The sequence below is a fragment of the Fomitiporia mediterranea genome (assembly GCF_000271605.1).
Source record: "Fomitiporia mediterranea MF3/22 unplaced genomic scaffold FOMMEscaffold_2, whole genome shotgun sequence".
Taxonomy (NCBI): domain Eukaryota; kingdom Fungi; phylum Basidiomycota; class Agaricomycetes; order Hymenochaetales; family Hymenochaetaceae; genus Fomitiporia; species Fomitiporia mediterranea.
The window spans coordinates 4,511,087-4,529,069 of NW_006760387.1; the positions used below are offsets into that span (position 1 = coordinate 4,511,087).

Sequence of the window (17,983 nt, forward strand, 5' to 3'; positions counted from 1 at the left end):
ATAATCCGAGTGTGACTAGTCTAGAGTGAGCTTGTGTGATTTTCTGTGGATAACAACCTACCTTTGTAAGATATTACAATATATATTGCCAATACTGTCTTCAAACAGATCTCAAAGCCAAAAAATGACTTTAGGAATATTGATAAACTCTTCCCTATCAAGAGTATAAGTCAAATACCCGAATTACTCATATAACACACCTTCAGAGTAAAGTGCAAGGACTCGGATCATTAGTACGTCTTTAGAAACAATTAGTTGTTGGTTTCTATACGCCTTTCTACACTCATCACTAACAATCAATTGATATGATTGTACACCAATCTTTCTTGTTGATTAGCAAATTTCTATGTTGAGTAAATAAACTTTAACACACTAGAAAGGCATTGCATCCAGGCTGAAAAGTTGCCTGTAGACAATCAACACAAGTTGGCCTGAGTCGAAGTATGCTAGACTTACATCTAGACGAATTAATTCCTGTATGCATACACTAAATAAAGAGGGAACTCACAATTCAATGTCTACTCCGTATAAATTCCCTTACAAATGCTTTGTGAAGTTTCTTCAGTGAAGCAGTATCATAATCTTGACTTACAAACAATTGTTGATATAGCACCAACAATGCCAATATATCGATTCTTGAGGAATGTTTATAAGACTCTGTTAATCCTAGACTGCTAATTTACTCACTACAAAGTACACAATGTCAACAAGCTTCACAGGTGTTTTCTTGTGTGTACAATCTCTATATAGTCAATGACTAATAACACTAATACTAAAATACACACCCAGAAATATTTGATCTAAATAGGAACAATCATTTCATATAGCAAAAGATGTGAGAAATAAGAACTTACCTCCTTATCCATTGTAATAACTCCATAAGTTTTAGTAATTTGAGTAAAATTACAATTAACCACTATCTGTACTTACTTGCATCATAGACCAACACAGTTACTGTTGCTACTTGGATGCAATTAGTAACAAACGTTTCAAAAACCCATTCTGGGATTGCTGCTGGATTAAAAGGTTCAGCAGTAGAGCGAGTCAAGATATTCATGTTGTAAGCAAGTTGTATGAGCCTGCCAGGCCTTACAGGTCAAGGGAATTGTATACATATAAAGAGAGTGAAGAACGTCTCTTTATATTGTTTCTATTCATGATACAATCATGAAACTTGTTTCAGTGATAGTAACTTTTAGGTGTGCTTCTTGTATTGCCTAGCGCCTATCTATTACAATCAAGTTACTTATTTATCTGGTATATGTTAGCTGTGCAGTCAAACTTCACGAGACATAACCTGAAGATGACTAGAGCTGATAGGGAGAGCCTTCCACACAGTGATACGTTTAAGGACTGTACTGAAGCCAAAGCATAGGTTAATTATATCAGAACCATTCGGCTTCAAGATAGGTATGAAAGAGTCAGCTGAAAAACTACATCAATTTGTCAATATTGGTTTACTCGGACTTATTGTTCCTCTAATCGTCTCTTCGCCATAAGGGTACCTACCTTGCCAAATAATGTCTACTATGAATATATTTCAATCTCAGCATCCTTGTGGTGTTACCAACATGCATACATCTGTCTACTTTGACAAATGGAGTGTCTGACACTAATAAGATTGGGAAGAACTGTTTCACTAGCATGCACACATTGCCTGTTCGACTGAACTGAAGATGGTCACTGTGTCTGCATATTTGAAAGTATGAGAAAACACAGGAAAACCTTACACATGGTAAGTACGCCTCATAGCAAAAATACAAGCAAATCCAATAAAACAGCAAAAGAAATGATGCAAGGTGAAACGAAACAATAACCTGTCAAGATGGCTGGTCTCAGTCAACTCTCCACGCCACAAACGCTGAAACGATGAATGTGCGACGGCAGAAATGTTATACACCTATTCTGTATACCATGTAATATGCAATATACTCTACAATAATAGAACTGTTCGTTCGAATCGAGTCTGCATGGAACTCCGCCTGTCGCACCTTCTACCCAAACAAAATATTCCAATCGTGATTTACAGTCCATTGGCAAGGCGGAGTCCGGAAGCAAAGTGTGATAATCTTGCATCACTAGCAATTCCATATGCAAGATCATTCGTATTTCAAAAAGAAAAGTTTTGGTCAGCTATGAATTGACGGAACAGGTGCGATATTGACAATACTATGCCCTCCCAGCATAATTTACGGAATACGAAGGTTGTTGTCATAGTTGGGTGTATATATCCATAAAACAAGTAGACATGTGTATGGAGCAACTCATCAGATAAGTTCGCGGGCTCCAGAACGCGTTTCGTGATATGTTCGCCTCCGTCTATCTTAGCGTCGCTAAGTTCGAGTTTTTCAGGGAAGGTTACACTAAGTACAATAAGTTCCATATTTGCTGTCGTCATTCCTACGTGAATCAGCATTGCATAAATCTGAGGTGTAGTGTGTCAGGATAGTTGACGGCGGCAGGAGACAATTCGATAACGCCATCCGCTTTGAAACCTGTTTCATCTTTCAGTTAGTTCTCGAATGGCTGGTTGTTCTGTTGTGTCGCCTTTGTCGATTAGGCCTATTCTTTCGCTCGGTTAGCACGTTCTTTAATAGCACGAAGAATTGGTTTACCAGAGGGAAGTTCTGTGCGAAGTGATACGAAGTCTGAAGGAACAAGAAGAGCATAAAGAAGGTGAAGAATGCTACAAGAGGGTGACTGTGGATGGTGGGAAGATGTTCTCGGAGGATTTGATTATTACAAATATCGCGACGACTTATCGATAAGCATCAATGATAGACCTGTCAGACGATATAGATGTGGGGGCGAATTCGATACTTACCATCAAAACTAAGTCTTTCGCTCGGCGCACTCCTATTTTCTCTGTCGAAAGATCAGGCAGGTGGATGGAGAGTGTCAGAGCAGCTTACACAACTTACTTTCTTGCCATCTTGATCTTGCCTTTCCACTTCTTTCGACGCGATCCACATAGAATGTGCGAGATACAGCATAACAGCATCATCAATTTTACAAATCAGTTTAGTGAAAGCAGAGAGGGATTTGATTTACTTTGCTTCTGAAGCAGGCAGTTCACGAGATTTGAGTATTTTGGGCTGCCGTGCCATCTTGCTCCCGCTTACACTCCTTGAAGAGTATAAGAGAGAAGAGCGATGGACGAGATTACACCGAGCTCCGGTGGAGGCTAGACACAACAGAGCTCGATCTGTGGAAATGCGCCATTGGTCGGGGTTACGCCATTGTGATGGTGTCACATTGTGCTGTTGAAATTCGAAACAAAGAAAAGTTTCAGTTCAGTGACATTTAGTTAGTAGTGCTCTGCACCGTAGCGTAATTACGCACGACAGCCAGCATATACACTTACACGACCGTATCGTAAATGCATTTCAAAGCCAACTTTACAGGCATATATTTACAAGCGTATACATAAACAATGTGGGGGAAAATCCCGTTTATGCTGTATATGCATTTACACTAATCAAAAGTTAATCAAAATTCCTTGTGACGTCAATCATTGATAAAAACACAATGTAACTATATTAAGAAGCACATATCTTCCAGACTCTTCCTTGCATGCCTAGAGCATTTTGTGTGCTAATAGTACACACTCTACCCTTGTTGCCCAATACTCTATCTAATCTAGAGGAGCCATGGAATTCTGTTAAGATTTGTTTTACAATGACATTTTTCTGGAATACAGACTATGCCTTTAAATTTTCTTGATCCTGTTACATGATTTGTTCACCACTGATTAGTATAATGACTAGTTGTTACAAAGAAGGACTATGTGGCATTTCTGATAGTATGTAAATCAAGATGTAGTGGGTAGCTGACACTAGCATTGACTAGCACAAGCAGGACATCTTAAGGTAATCTATCGTGCACGGTTCTGCTGTTGCTATTGAGTGTATTTTCTCAGCTGGACACAATACAATTGCATTTCACTGTTCTAGTCTTAAGCCTGGAACAATTAGTGACCTTATGGTTGTTAAGCAAGTGTTGAAGGCAGAAAAGTAACAGTGACAAGTTTAATATATCTAGTTTACATTCATTTGATTAGTACATACAATCTTTTATACTTGTCTTACCTATCTATGTTTCTCTATTAATACCATAATACAGTAACAGCTGTCTTAAACAGATAACTTTAAAATATACATAGTGTATATGCTGTATACACTGTTTACAGCCTCAGCGTATTGTAAAGAGACATTTCTAGTCAATTTATGCTTGTAACTTTACACCTGTAAGTGTATACTCCAGAAAAATTACACACATAAGCATTTACAGTATGCACAGAGCACTAGGCACCTCTAGGAGGAGTACAGGGACGATTACATTCTTTAATACTGTGTAAAAATAGACGAATATAGGGAGAGTATTTGATAGCATTTAGGGGGAGGAGGAGGAGGAGGAGGAGGAGGAGGAGGAGGAGGAGGAGGAGGAGAAAGAGGAGCCGAAAGAATTGCCAGGATGCAGTGAGGGTGGAGATGACTAAGCGATGTTTGTCTCTGCTCTGGCATATGCGCTGCTTACCGTGCACGTCCTCTCTCACATTCTTGCATTATATATCACAACCCATCTCATTTGTTCCTTTATAGTCTCAAACGAAAGAAATAACATGTTCTACAACTTTATAGAGGCTGATAATATATGTATAGAGTACATAAAGTTCTCAGTCAGTTTGCTTGTTCCCTGATAGCACCTTAACGAGTTTTTCGACCTCCTCATCTGAAAACATTTTCCTACTATAATGACTGTAATCAGCCACAATAGAGATCTTATCACGAAATGCCTTATGAGCCTCTCGTATATTTGTCTTTTGACATCTTTTCTTGCCTACTATATTAATTTTGCGTTCTTGCTTTTCTGGGCCTGCAAATGCAGACAATGTACCTTCAAGCATTGAGATATCCTTGCTCAGACCATTACTACTTAGATCCCCAAGTGTTGTTCTCAACTCTGCTTCTGCCTCCTTTACTGTTTGTTTCTTGCTCTCAGCATTATCAAGCTTTGCTAAGACAAGGCCCAAATTTGCTAAGACTGTGTTCTCTTGCCTGGTCAATGAATAATCAAGGGCTTTGTCACTACTATGCTCTGACTCTGTTGTGTTACTAACACTTGGTGTTTTGGTATGGTGTGACATGCTTCTGTCAGTGTTTAAAAGATAAGCTCAGGTAGTGTAGGTAGGATAAAATCAGAGTTAGATATCCTTTACCTCCTTTAATGTTATATATATTACAGAACTTTGTATTGCTTATATGTGCATGTGGCGTAGAACTAAAAAGTGATTAATTACATCAAACATAATTGATTTCACCAAATACTGTGTAAGCCATCAAATAAATCCAATGTGTCTTAGAAGTCAGGCTAGTATGCTAGAAATACAGGTTTCTCCAGCAAGCTAGTATATTTTGTCAATACTCTTTAAGAGTATGGTCTCAGTGTACTCTGTACTTTGTACAATATAGACCATAATGTTGTCTTTGTTGATCCACAAATATTAGCAGATATGTATATAGACTGGCTTAGAAGAATATTATGTACACAATCTATAATGTCTATCCTATACTTTTTGGTAACAAGAAGACCATATTACAGGCCTCTATAACACAAGTACATATACAATAAGAGAAGCTTCTGTAGCAACCTCATAATAGCTAGTATACTGTGACACACCTTTCAGATAAAACTAGAGTGAGAGAGTAAACACTTGACTCACCTTAATACATACTCAGATCACATACAGTTTGTAACTTACAAAAAAGAACAAAAGAAACATAATATGTTAAGAACAACACTAAAGACAAACAATCACAACAATAGGTAAACATCAACGAAGAAGGAACACTAACACTGTAGGAAAAAAACTAGAGACAGAAAGAAAATGAAGGGGGAAAAAGTGAATAAATATAAGAAAACAATACAAGGGAAGAGGAAATGGAACTACATCCACAGACAGACAGAACCGCAAAGCGTTGCTTTCTTCAAAAATCAGCAAGCATATACACAGGATCAAATAAATAATAACGAAGCAACTACTGTATTCCTCAAACCTAAAGCTATGCGTGATTGCTGATTGCTACTCCTTAATACGTTTCTTCTTGAAAGTCCGTAAATCAAAGCGAGTCGACCAGACCAAAACGCTATTTCGAACCATGGATGGACACAAGCAATAGCCGCTGGGCTCTAACCTGAATTACGAATTACGCAGTAGCAGCACTCGGCGTACAGATCCTCTGCCCACATGGTCCCTCCGCTTTCATCATAGCAGGAGGCGGTACGTCAGAACACGTCGCCAGCTTCTCAAATATCTAACTCCCCCAATTCAATCAGCATAAAACCAGTAAAGAGGACAGGCTGACCTTATAATAACACTCCGGCTTCTGACACCCACTAACCGCCCATCGTCCATCAATAACGGTAAACGGTACACCAGCAACACCCTTCCTCGCCGCATTAGCCGTCAAACACCTCACTTCCTTCTCCAATTCCGCCCCCTGTATCCACTCAATCGCTTCCTCATCACTGTCGAATATCTCCACACTCTCGTCGTCTGCATGTGGGTCGAACTCTCCTTCGTTGTTCTCTGTACGAGTTACCGTGATTTCCAGAGAAGAGTTGCCATTTTATCTAAGCAGAGTGAAAGGGTGGACTTGAGAAGACCTGAGTTTAGCTAGCACACTAAACCAATGTCCCGCTCGTCTTCGAAAAAGGTACGGAAGAAACGCCGGATGCGTGCAGCCTGCGCACGCTGCTCACCGTTCAAGTAGGCTTTGCAAGAGACGTAGAGAGAGTGAGTAATGTTCCCGCCAAAGACGACAGACAGACAGACAGACAGACAGACAGACAGACAGAAGCGGACATGAGTAAGCAGTCTCAATCACAGCAGACAGACAGATTCATAATGCGGAGCCTAGACAGTGGGCAGGCTCGTTCGCAATAAACCGAGGCGAGACTCAGTAAGCAGCCACACTGCTACTCACTCATGCATCCGAAAATTAGTAGCTTCCGACGACGGGTCAGCCCACGTCGGCGAGGTGGACCTGGTGCATGGCGGTATCCGTGAGAAGCGCTCCGGGTCGACAGAGACGAGTAGAATCTTTGCAGGCGTCAGAAACAGGACAGGCCGTACTGAGATGATCGACGTGATCTCATACTTCTCTGTCCACGACAGCGAACATGCATAATACAGCCGTTGCGAAAATCGTTTCCCCTCTACGCAGCAAGGTCCTCCAATACAACAAGGCGCTCTGGTTAAGACACGCTGCATCTCCCGCACCAAGTTCTCCGCAACCAATACTGTGCAGCTCGGGTAAATGATGACTAGACAGGATACACTTATAGTTGCTGAAGTCCGGTCCTGGTCCGGTCCGGGCATACTTCACCTGGACTCAGGACCGGACCAAATCTGCGGTCCGGGAGTGTCCCGGACTGGGGACCGGACCTACAGGTATGTAGCAAAAGTCTTCGTCATTCCTCAAAAGGTAAGTGTATCTGTAAGTGATTTGCGTTGACTTATAAGGCTGTAAGAGACACATCAAACCTTTGTCTTACATTTCTAGCATACATGAACACATTATACACACAAAAAAACATGAAAATACAAGCCATTTTGTGAAATTAATGCAAAATTCTGTATTTGTTTGTACTTCACAATGTGTCGATCAAAGCATTGATCTACATCTAATTTCTATGTATGGCATGCAAATCACTTACAAATACATCTACCTTTTAAGGAATGATGAAGACTTTTGCTACATACCTGTATGTGGACGGGTAGTGGACCGGACCCAAGTTCCAGTCCGGTTCTGGACCAGTCCATAACTGGACCTGAGAGAAAAAAAATTTAAGAGATGAGTTAGAGTATTATTCTTTGTATCTAAGTACAAAAGTAATATATTTTTGTATGTACTACATAATCTACAGACTAGACACTGTAGTGGTTTTCCTGACACAATTCTGAGGCTTCGGTGCGAGCCTTGCGACACGAGTCCTGAAGCTGGACTACAACTGCCTCTAAGCTGGTTACTGCGATTTACGGACACTTAGTCGTCGGAACATGAATATTTAGGTACTTAACAGCAGACAGACCTGTCTCTTCGAGGGTGGCAATATAGTTGGCACGGCGTGCACGGAAAGCAGCCTGAGCGTCGGCGTTCTTCTTCTTTCTGAGAGCAATTTTGGACATCTTGTCTAATTTGTCGGGGGCATTGGCATTGGCTGGCTGCTTGACTGGGGAGGGCAGCTGGGACTGTGGTGTCTTTGGCATAGGATGGGAGAGGAGTGAATATGGAAGAGAGAGAGAGAAGTGTGGCTTAGCAGACTAAAAAGAGGGTGAAAATAGGAAATGGGAAAGAAATACACATAAAGGGAATAAATATTTCAGGAGACAATAACCAGATAGGAAGAGTCAAGTTTAGTAAGCCATACATTGAACAGTAAAGAACAGGAGTAAAGTTTTGCTTTGCTTGGACTGCCAGAAACTTGTAAAATGTACTATGTAAGTGCTAGCTAATATTCAAAGATCCTTAAAGGAGTATGATCTGTTTTAGTATAGTGAGCTAGAGATATGGGAAACAAGATTTGAGACATTAGTTCAGGTTATTCAGGTCCAGAGTCCAGTCTGGGTCCGGACAAGTCCATCAGTCTGGGAAATTTCTCAAAATGATGGACCCAGGACCGGACCTCTCCTGGACCCATGAGGACCGGACTGCAGAGGACCAGTCCATCAGTCCAGTCCTGCGTCCAGACCGAGTCCGAGCAGTCCGGGACCGGACATCAGCAACTATAGATACACTATTACACACAAAAAGAGTAGTATTACATGTGAAATTCTCTAGTACATGGATGATGCTTGCAATGCAACAATTGATCATAATATGATAGTTTCTCAGCTCAAGCAGTGATACACAGTTCAAAATTTAATTCTGCCCCTGTAAAGGATTACACGTTCTTACTTTGTGTCTTACCATTGTCAAGCTTGGCAATGTCTTCTCTGATAACTCTTTCATTTACTTTCAAAGATGCAACCGTTGTTAGGTCTCCTTAGCATGTATCTCAGTTCCTTGAAAGATTACTGCATTGTCACAATTCTAAGGAATTTGCTTTCCTCATTTCAAACTGATCACACTGTAGAACATATGTACAGGACAGCAAACACAACTCTACAACAGCCTCTCTGCCCTAGACTATAATGAAGAAACATATATCAGTCTTCCTGGCCACTCACTGTCTCCATCTTGTGTGCTTTTTAGAAATGCATCCATTAGTTGTAGAATATATAAGTTGAATAAAGACAAACTTACCTTCATTAGGTCCTCTAGCAGCAAACTCAATGTCACTCATTAATTTGATTCTGTAGTTTGTTCCCTCATTAACTCCAAACTCTCCTGCTTCCTTTAGATTGAACAACATCTGGCTGCCAAGAGCAGAGAGGAATAATAGGCTTACTAAGCTGTTAACAAGAGCCTCTACAAATGGAAGTGACTCACATATCCTGTAGCTCAGTACATTTAATACAGAACATAATATCAGACTGAGTAGACATGTTAGTTCCATAGTATTGAGCAACTTGCTCAACTTACAATGGAAAGTAGATGATCTGGTCATGAATGAGAACTTTCACAAGTACAAATCCCTTAAAGCCAGCTAACATTTTCTAGTACTCTACAGCCTTGTAGATTGCTAGTACTATAAGTATCAGACCATACACTATTAGAAGTATCCTATCCAAATTATGTAAGTGGCCATCTCCAAATAGTTAAGATAATGTACTAATCAACTACTCCTAACTGCCAAAGTGTAACCCTATCTGTTCTACAAACAGTGACACCATTCAGAAAAGATTCAAGTACAACTAATCCAGGGTAAGCTTGAAAGATTTTATGTAGGTGACAACTTACCTTTCTCAGACAACAAAATGTATATTATTGTTACTACCTTGAAACAGGTTTTGAAACCAAAAAACACTTTCAGATACAGTAATAACTTCTTATCTTTTAACAGTGTAAGTACAACATTAGGATTACTCATATTGTATACCTTAAGAGTAAAGTACAAGGACTCAAACTATTAGAATGTCTTCAGAAACAATCAGTTATGTACTTCTGTATGTCTTTCAGTATTCACCACAAACAATTGATAAATATGACTGTACACTACTCTTTCTTGTCTATTAGCAGGCTTATATGTTAAATAAATAAAATTTAACACACTAGCAAGATTTTGAGTCCAGGCAGAAAAGTTGCCTATAAATAATCAGTACAAGTTGGCCTGAGTGGAAGTATACCAAGCTTACATCTAGCCTTATTCAGTTTTGTATACATACACTGAATAAAGAGGGAACTCACTCTACAATGTTTACCCTGTATGAATTCCCTTAAAAAGTTTTTGTAAAGTGTGTTACAACTTGCAAGTAGTAGTGTTCTAATTTTAACATACAAATAAGATACACTATAGTACTAATGACACTAATGTACTAGTTCTTGAAGAAAGTTTATAAGACTCTGTTAAGTCTAGAGTACTAATTCACTTACTAAGAAGTAGATAATATTGATAAGTTTCACAGGAGTCCTCTTCCATACATAATGTTCATACAGTTAATAGTTAATAAGACTAACATTATAATGTATACCCAGAAATATTTTATCTAAAAGGAAGCCATCATTCTTTGTGTTAGAAAATGTGAGATTTCAGGACTTACCTCCTTATCTATTATAATAGCTTTGTAAAGTTTAGTAATTTTAGTAATATTACAACTAGCTGTTATTTTAACTTACTTGCATTATAGACTAATACAGTTACTGTTACTAATTGAAAGTACTAAAATATAAACTTCTTGAAAACCCATTCTGGAACTACACTAGAGTCAATTAGTTCAGTAGTAGAGCAAGTCAAGAGATTCATATTGAAAGTAGCTTGTATGAGTCTGCTAGGTGCTACAGGTCCAGGAGAAAGTACAGATGAGTGTGAGTGTAAAGTGGGTGAAGAAGGTGGCCCTATATCTTTCCTGTTAATATTGCAATCATGATACATGATTCTACCTTAGCAAAATTTTGTTGTAATGATTGGTCTATCTAATACATACCTATCTCTATCAAGTTACTAAGTTGTACAGAAAATGATCACTGTGTAGTAAATCTTTACAACAAGGCCCAAATCAAAGAAGGCTGAAGGCTGATAGAGCTAGCCTTGTACACACTGATACTCTTAGAGACTGTGTCAAAAACAACCCTAAATGAATTTTATCAGAATCTAATATCTTTGAAGATAGATGTAAAGGAAGTAGTCACAAATTCACATCAAATGTATAAGGTATATAGGTAATGTATGTTGCACAGACTGTCTATTAAACTATCCAACTTGAGAAGAGTAGTAACAAGGTACAAAGGTATAATAGAGAATGTGCATTCAACTGTACTTGTTTCTGGAATTCTCAAGCCTTCATTAAAACTTGTACTTTCATTAAGCACATACAAATACTGTCTTTCATTCATTTTAGCATGCAATGTATGCATGCTGGTGAAAATGTAGTTCCCAATTTTGTTATGATCAGACATCTATCTTGCAAAGTTGACAGAGGTACACGTGTTGGTAGCAACACAAGGATGCTGAGATAGAAATCTGTTCATAGTGGATACAATTTGATGGGCAGGGTATTCTGGTAGTGTAGGATCAATCAGATGGATCCGAGTAGTCTGATGTTAGCTGTACTGAAGGGGATGGATCTAGTCGTGAATGCCCTAGGTGACACAAGTATGTGTGTGGGAGGATGCACTTGTAGAAGCTACAATTATGGTGTAAGGGGTAGGTAGTTGCAGCTTGATTGCTGTCCTAATAAGAATGCCTGTCCTCAACGTGGACGTCAATTCTTCACAAAAAGTGAACGTACGAAGGCAGAAATTAATACATTTATTCTGAGTGCTATACGAAACGTGATATACTCTACAGTAACAAAACTGTTAGAACCCAAGTCTCTCTGAATATCATCCTGTGACACTTTCTGATGGAAACGAGATGTTTCAATCGTCGTGATTTACAGTTTGTTGGCAAGGCGGAGACCGGAAGCAAAGTGGGATAACCTTGCGTCGACAGCGAATCCCTATTCAAGAAAGTCATGCTCAGTTCTGAAGGTCATGGTGTTGGTCTGACATCAGTCATAAAAGGAGAACTCTTCACCTTTTCAGCGTAATCTGCATTACAAGGTCGTCAGGTTATACGATCATATATTTATAGATAAGGAGGTATAGGCGTGCGTACGATGCAGTTCATCAGATAACTTTGACAGTTCGACAACGCGTTTCGTGATATGTTCGCCTTCATCTAGCTTGGCGTCGCTCAGCTCGAGTTTATCGGGGAAGGTTACGCTGAGGATGATAAGTTTCATATTCGCTGTCGTCATCCCTACATGCATCGGGATCACATTAATTGAGGCACAGTGTGTGAGGATGTGGGTAGGTAATTCGTACCAGGATCGTTAACGACGACTGGAGACGATTCGATGACACCGTCAGCTTTGAAACCTGTTTCTTCTTCGAGTTCTCGGATGGCTGTCTGTTCGGGTGTTTCGCCTTCGTCGATTAGACCTATCGCATCAGATAAGTAAGTAAACTTTTTCTCTAATCGGATGGCACGGAGAATTGATTTACCAGCAGGCAGTTCTGCGAAGGTACAAAGGTACAATAATAAGAAGCCAAAGACCGTAAGAAGAATGCCATAAGGGAGGTGAGTTAAGTCCGAAGACGCAAAAGACGTACCGACTACGAAGTTCCCGATTGGTGGACGGAATTGTTCGATGATGACCGTGGACGGTGGGAAAGAGTGATTGGTGGATTTGATTATTGCGAGTATTGCAACGGCTATTAAACAATATGTATCAACGAAAGCCTCGATAAATGATATGAATAAGGAAGTGAATTTGTTGACTTACCGTCAATGCCAGATGACCCGCGAGTCTTTCGTTCAGCACATTCCCATTTTCTCTGTGGAAGCGTGAAGGATGATCGAAAGAGTAAGCAAATGGATTGTGAGCGTAAGATAAGTTTACGCAACTTACTTTCTTGCCATCTTGATCTTGCCATTCTAGTTCTTTCAATGTGATCCACCTAGAATGCACGAGATATAATCATGATCAATTTTACGAACTTGGTTTACTGAAAGTAGGGATGGATTGGGTTACTTTGCTTCCGACGCAGGGAGTTCGCGAGCTTTGAGTATTTTAGGCTGCTGCGACATCTTGCTTCCGCTTACACTCCTCAATGAGCCTGTAAAAGAAGAGCGATGAACGAAATTACACCGAGCTCTAGTGGAGGCTAAACGCAACAGCATTCGTCCATCCAGAACCGTCGAAGTTGGGAAATCATGAGGTCTGTGGCAATACGCCATTGATCGGGTTACGTCATCCAGATGGCGTCACATTTGTGATTGTTGTTGAAATTCGAAAACTCAGAAAAGTTAATCAATTCAGTTCTGTGGTGGGAGGTTTCTACCCAATAACGCTCTCGGTATTATTAAGTAGAGGGTATGTGGTGATACCTCGGGGCTATGATGCACCGGTCTACTTTAGGGAGTTAACCGTAAGACGAAGGTTGCCGTCGGAGGACGGCTTTCTATTTCCGCCGCATACCGTCGAGGAAATTCCGCGCTATGAGTCGAGTGGCATCTCTGGGAGGAGTACAGGGACGATTACAAGTCATTATTTTACGTGAAAAAATCGACAAATATGGGGAGAGGAATTGATAGCATTTAGTAGGTAGGAGCCGAAAGAATTGCCGGGATGCAGTGACAGCAAGGTTGACTAAGCGGTGTTGTCTCTGCCCTGGCATACGCGCTGCTGACTGTGCACGTCCTCGGTCCCCTTCTCATTCCATTCCAGTATTATATATCACAATCCTCCTCATTCGCTCCTCTTCCTCGCGCTCTTCTGCCTCTTGCAGCCTCCACTTCTCCGTCGTCGGAACCATCCTCTTTGTATCAATCAACGCGAATCAACTTTTACTGCAAAGAAGAGCATCGTTCAGAAACAGTGTCTGTGAAACCCTGTGTTTGATTCCTCCCACATATCTCTGGCCTCCATTCACACAAGGATGGCTGCGCCCAAGACCATAAAAATTGATGTTGTCTCAGATTTCGTGCGTCCACCCACCCCAGACTATATACTTCTCCCTACTCCTACTAACCTATATGCGTCTATTCAATAGGTATGCGCATGGTGCTACATCGGACATATCGAACTCGAGCGTGGCATGGCGCTTGCAAGGTCTCGCGGTCTACCTGTAGACTTTGCAGTCAAGTACCACCCGTTCATCCTATTCCCGAACCTCCCGGAGGATAGGCCTGTCAATAAGGAACAGTTTTACCAAGTCAAGTTTGGGTCGATTGAGAAGGCCCAGGAGAGGTTGGGGTTGGTGAAGATGAGGGCGAAGGAGGATGGGCTTGACTTGTGAGCGTCTGTTTTTTCTCTGCTTTTCTGTTTCTGTGCTTCTCTGTGCTTGCTGTATGCGTTTCCATTCCATTCGGGACCGTTTACCTTCGCCACCGCGACGGATCTTCGGGCGGATCGCTCGAGGAGATCGGTCGACTGGGAGCGCTTCTCACGGATACCACCATCCACCGAGGTGCATTACCTGAACACCTTCTCCATGTGGCTGACCCACCGCCGGAAGCTACTAATTCTTGGATGCATGTGTGAGCAACGGCACTGCTGCTCACTCATACATCTCGGGCTGGGCTTCGCATTATGAATCCGTCTGTTATGATTGTGACTGCTTACTCATACCGACTTTCCGTCCCTCTAGCTCCTTCGGCGGGAACATTAGTCACTCACTCCGTGCACACCGTCTTTTGCAAAGAGCCTACCTGCACGGTGGGCAGCGTGCGCAGGGTGCACTCATCCGGCGCTTCTTCCGTGCCTTCTTCGAAGACGAGAAGGACGTTGGGGACCTCACTACGTTAGCGAAGTTGACGTCTTCGCAAGTCTACCCTTTCACTCCGCTTAGTCAAAACGGCAACTCTTCTCCGGAAATCACGCTAACGCGTACGGAGAACGACGAAGGAGAGTTCGACCCACACGCAGACGACGAGAGTGCCGCGATCTTCGACAGCGAGGAAGAAGCGGTTGAGTGGATAGAGGGGGCGGAATTGGAGAAGGAAGTGAGGAGTTTGACGGCTGATGCAGCGAGGAAGGGTGTTGCTGGTGTACCGTTTACCGTTATTGATGGACGGTGGGCGGTTAGTGGGTGCCAGAAGCCGGAGTGTTATTACAAGGTCATTTCTTACTTTTTTTAAGGAGGTGGGAAGGACAGTACTGACTGAATTGCGGATGGGGATTAGATATTTGAGAAGCTGGCGACATGTTCTGACGTACCGCCTCCTGCTATGATGAAAGCGGAGGGACCGTGTGGGCAGAGGATCTGTACGCCGAGCGCTGCTACTGCGTAATCGTAACCAGAAGCAGGCGGTTATTACTTATGTCCATCCATGGTTCTTCGAAACGGTGTTTTGGTCTGGTCGACTCGCTTTGATTTACGGACTTTCAAGAAGAAACGTGTTAAGGAGCAGCAATCAGCAATCACGCATAGCTTTAGGTTTGGGGAATACAGTAGTTGCTTCGTTGTTGTTTATTTGATCCTGTGTATATGCTTGCTTATTTTTGAAAGCGACGCTTTGCGGTTCTTTCTGTCTGTGGATGTAGTTCCATTTCCTCTTCCCTTGTTTTGTTTTCTTATATATATTCACTTTTTTCCCCTTCATTTTCTTTGTGTCTCTAGTTTTTTTTTACAGTGTTGGTGTTTCTTCTTCGTTGATGTTTACCTATTGTTGTGATTATTTGTCTTTAGTGTTGTTCTTAACGTATTTTTGTTTCTTTTGTTCTTTTTTGTGAGTTACAAATTACATGTGATCTGAGCGTGTATTAAGACGAGTGCACGTCAGGTTCTGTAAAGGCGTAGTTAGAAGCAGGTGTTTAAAGTACTTTTTCTTTCGTTCTTTCGTTATTAGTTATTTGTAATGTGAGCATGTATTAGGAGAATCTATTTACTTATTCACTCGAGTTGGACTGTAAAGCAGGTTGGAGTATAGAACTGCAAACATCTATATATGTTTATTCAACCTTTTCCTTCTGTGTACTTCTGGTTTATGTAGTCAATGTACCTGTGCTTGTCTGCTTCTGGTCAATATAGGCTCGGATATGTCTAAATGACAAAGTTGAGTTTTCCTTATCAAGGACACCAGAAATATTATCCGGTTTAATACAAGGACGATTTGGTGTGGCACTGTCTTTGAGAAGTACTAGTGATTATACTAACTCACAGAAGAAAGGTGTGTTTGTATCATACTAGCCTGATTTTTCTATATTTGATATGCTTTGCAACAATTCATTATTTTTGATAGTATCATGAATCATTAGCACTATGCCACATATGCATTTGTACCGAGTGCAAATATCCCCATCTTGCCCCAGCATTTAAGGAGACAAGAGTTTCTCGGATATCCTGCCACTCACCTAGACTGTGCTCTACATTGCTTGTACCTGCTAGAGGGAAACACAGACTACAAACATGTCACACTACTCAAACCACAAATCTCGGTCAAGAACAACAGATGGTAGTACTAAGGGCAAAGAGAACAATAAACCTCTTAATTATGAAATGACCTAGGAAGAATCAATTGTTATTCAAAACTTGGCCTATGTCTTGCCAAAGATGATTCACAATGATGCCGAGAAAAAGAGAAGAATATTTTCGACTGCAACGTCTGATCTTAGCAAAACACTTAGTGACCTAAAGGGTGAAATCGAGTTCCTTGAAAGTAATGTAAAGGGAGATAAGAGTGTAGAAGACAAAACGCTCAAGACACAAATTAAAGGAAGGAAAAGGTACCAGAAGACACAATTGAAAAATGCACATGACAAATTCTGTGAAGCTATCTTGCTCATATGTGACTAGGACACATACAGTCAGAGTATATTTACAGATGAAGAGGTTGCACAATACACTGGAGTTACAGCAGAGGAATGAACTTGAGCTGTATGAGATCTTACTAATATAGTACTTAGGGACATACTACCACAGTTGTTTTAAAAATATATAACTGTGCTATTACTTTATTTTAGAGAAACAAATAAAATGTTACTTTCAGAGTGTAAGTTTGTAAGCTTTAAGGACAATATTGTCTACCTTAATATTTGTGCATGTCTACATTTGACTCTAAGATAGAATATTCTCAATAAGGTTTTCCTAAGTGTCTCTAGTGTTCTTAGATGAATTAGTGTTATAGTTCTCTACTCTTGTACCCTTAGTTCTAAGGATTCTATACCCTTCTGTACTAGAACTCAGGACTTCCATCCTGTCAGCAACAGCATAGAGGGGACCCAAAGGCTCAGCAAGGGGACCCAGGCTACAACTATCCTACACAACAGAAATACAGAATGCAAGCACTGGAACGTAGTCAGAACTCATGGAACAGGTGGAGAGAGAGAGTGAGACAAGAGTAGAGTATATAGAGTGAGCCTAAGAGTACAGGACTACCTGGAGTAGACAAGATCAAGACTACAGGACCAGTCTGATCTTGTACACCTATATATACTAAACTACACAAGAGTACTCAGGGAGCATGAGCCACTAAGAATGATAAGCTATGAAGAATGAAAGAAAGGAATGTCAAAGATAAAGGTACAAAGAATGAAGGGATGGACAAAGGGTAAGAGACCATAGAATGAACAGAGAATGAAGGAGTGGTCAAAGGAATGGAATGATGAAGTAAGGAAGGGTAGTGGTAAGAGTCAGCACACATATAGTCCATAGACAGTGCCTCTGAGGGACAGAAGTCCTGAGTTCCAGTACAGAAGGGTGCAGAACCCTCAGAACTAAAGGTAAGAGAGTAGAGAATTGTAACATCACCCCCCTCTAAAACCAATTGTCCTGATTAGTGAACATTGGGCTCAGTCAGTAGCTTGGGCATAGGTTGGAACAGTAGGGTTTGG

The 17,983-nt window shown here is 40.9% G+C and overlaps 3 protein-coding genes across 3 annotated transcripts; 1 reads left to right on the plus strand and 2 right to left on the minus strand.

The window, feature by feature from the left end:
- Positions 1 to 6,206: 6,206 nt before the first annotated feature.
- Positions 6,207 to 8,272, minus strand: FOMMEDRAFT_152542 (uncharacterized protein; the record flags this gene model as incomplete). Its single annotated transcript, XM_007263373.1, has 9 exons — positions 6,207 to 6,314; positions 6,366 to 6,589; positions 6,691 to 6,774; positions 6,888 to 6,916; positions 6,987 to 7,102; positions 7,161 to 7,326; positions 7,389 to 7,447; positions 7,766 to 7,833; positions 8,095 to 8,272. The coding sequence occupies 9 exons, from the start codon at positions 8,270 to 8,272 to the stop codon at positions 6,207 to 6,209; spliced, it is 1,032 nt and encodes a 343-aa protein (XP_007263435.1).
- A 3,765-nt stretch (positions 8,273 to 12,037) lies between these two features.
- FOMMEDRAFT_144906 (uncharacterized protein) lies at positions 12,038 to 13,284 on the minus strand (the record flags this gene model as incomplete). The annotated part of the gene is made up of 9 exons (XM_007263374.1): positions 13,181 to 13,284; positions 13,058 to 13,106; positions 12,932 to 12,983; positions 12,759 to 12,860; positions 12,651 to 12,662; positions 12,471 to 12,587; positions 12,262 to 12,405; positions 12,181 to 12,194; positions 12,038 to 12,103 (listed from the first exon to the last, which is right to left on the minus strand). Exons 1-9 carry the CDS (start codon positions 13,234 to 13,236, stop codon positions 12,038 to 12,040), a joined length of 612 nt encoding a protein of 203 aa, XP_007263436.1. The 5' UTR covers positions 13,237 to 13,284.
- Positions 13,285 to 13,896: 612 nt separating this feature from the next.
- On the plus strand, positions 13,897 to 15,946 carry FOMMEDRAFT_118299 (thioredoxin-like protein). Its single transcript, XM_007263375.1, has 4 exons — positions 13,897 to 14,132; positions 14,202 to 14,443; positions 14,799 to 15,267; positions 15,334 to 15,946. Exons 1-4 carry the CDS (start codon positions 14,088 to 14,090, stop codon positions 15,439 to 15,441), a joined length of 864 nt encoding a protein of 287 aa, XP_007263437.1. The 5' UTR covers positions 13,897 to 14,087; the 3' UTR covers positions 15,442 to 15,946.
- The last annotated feature ends 2,037 nt before the right edge of the window (positions 15,947 to 17,983 follow it).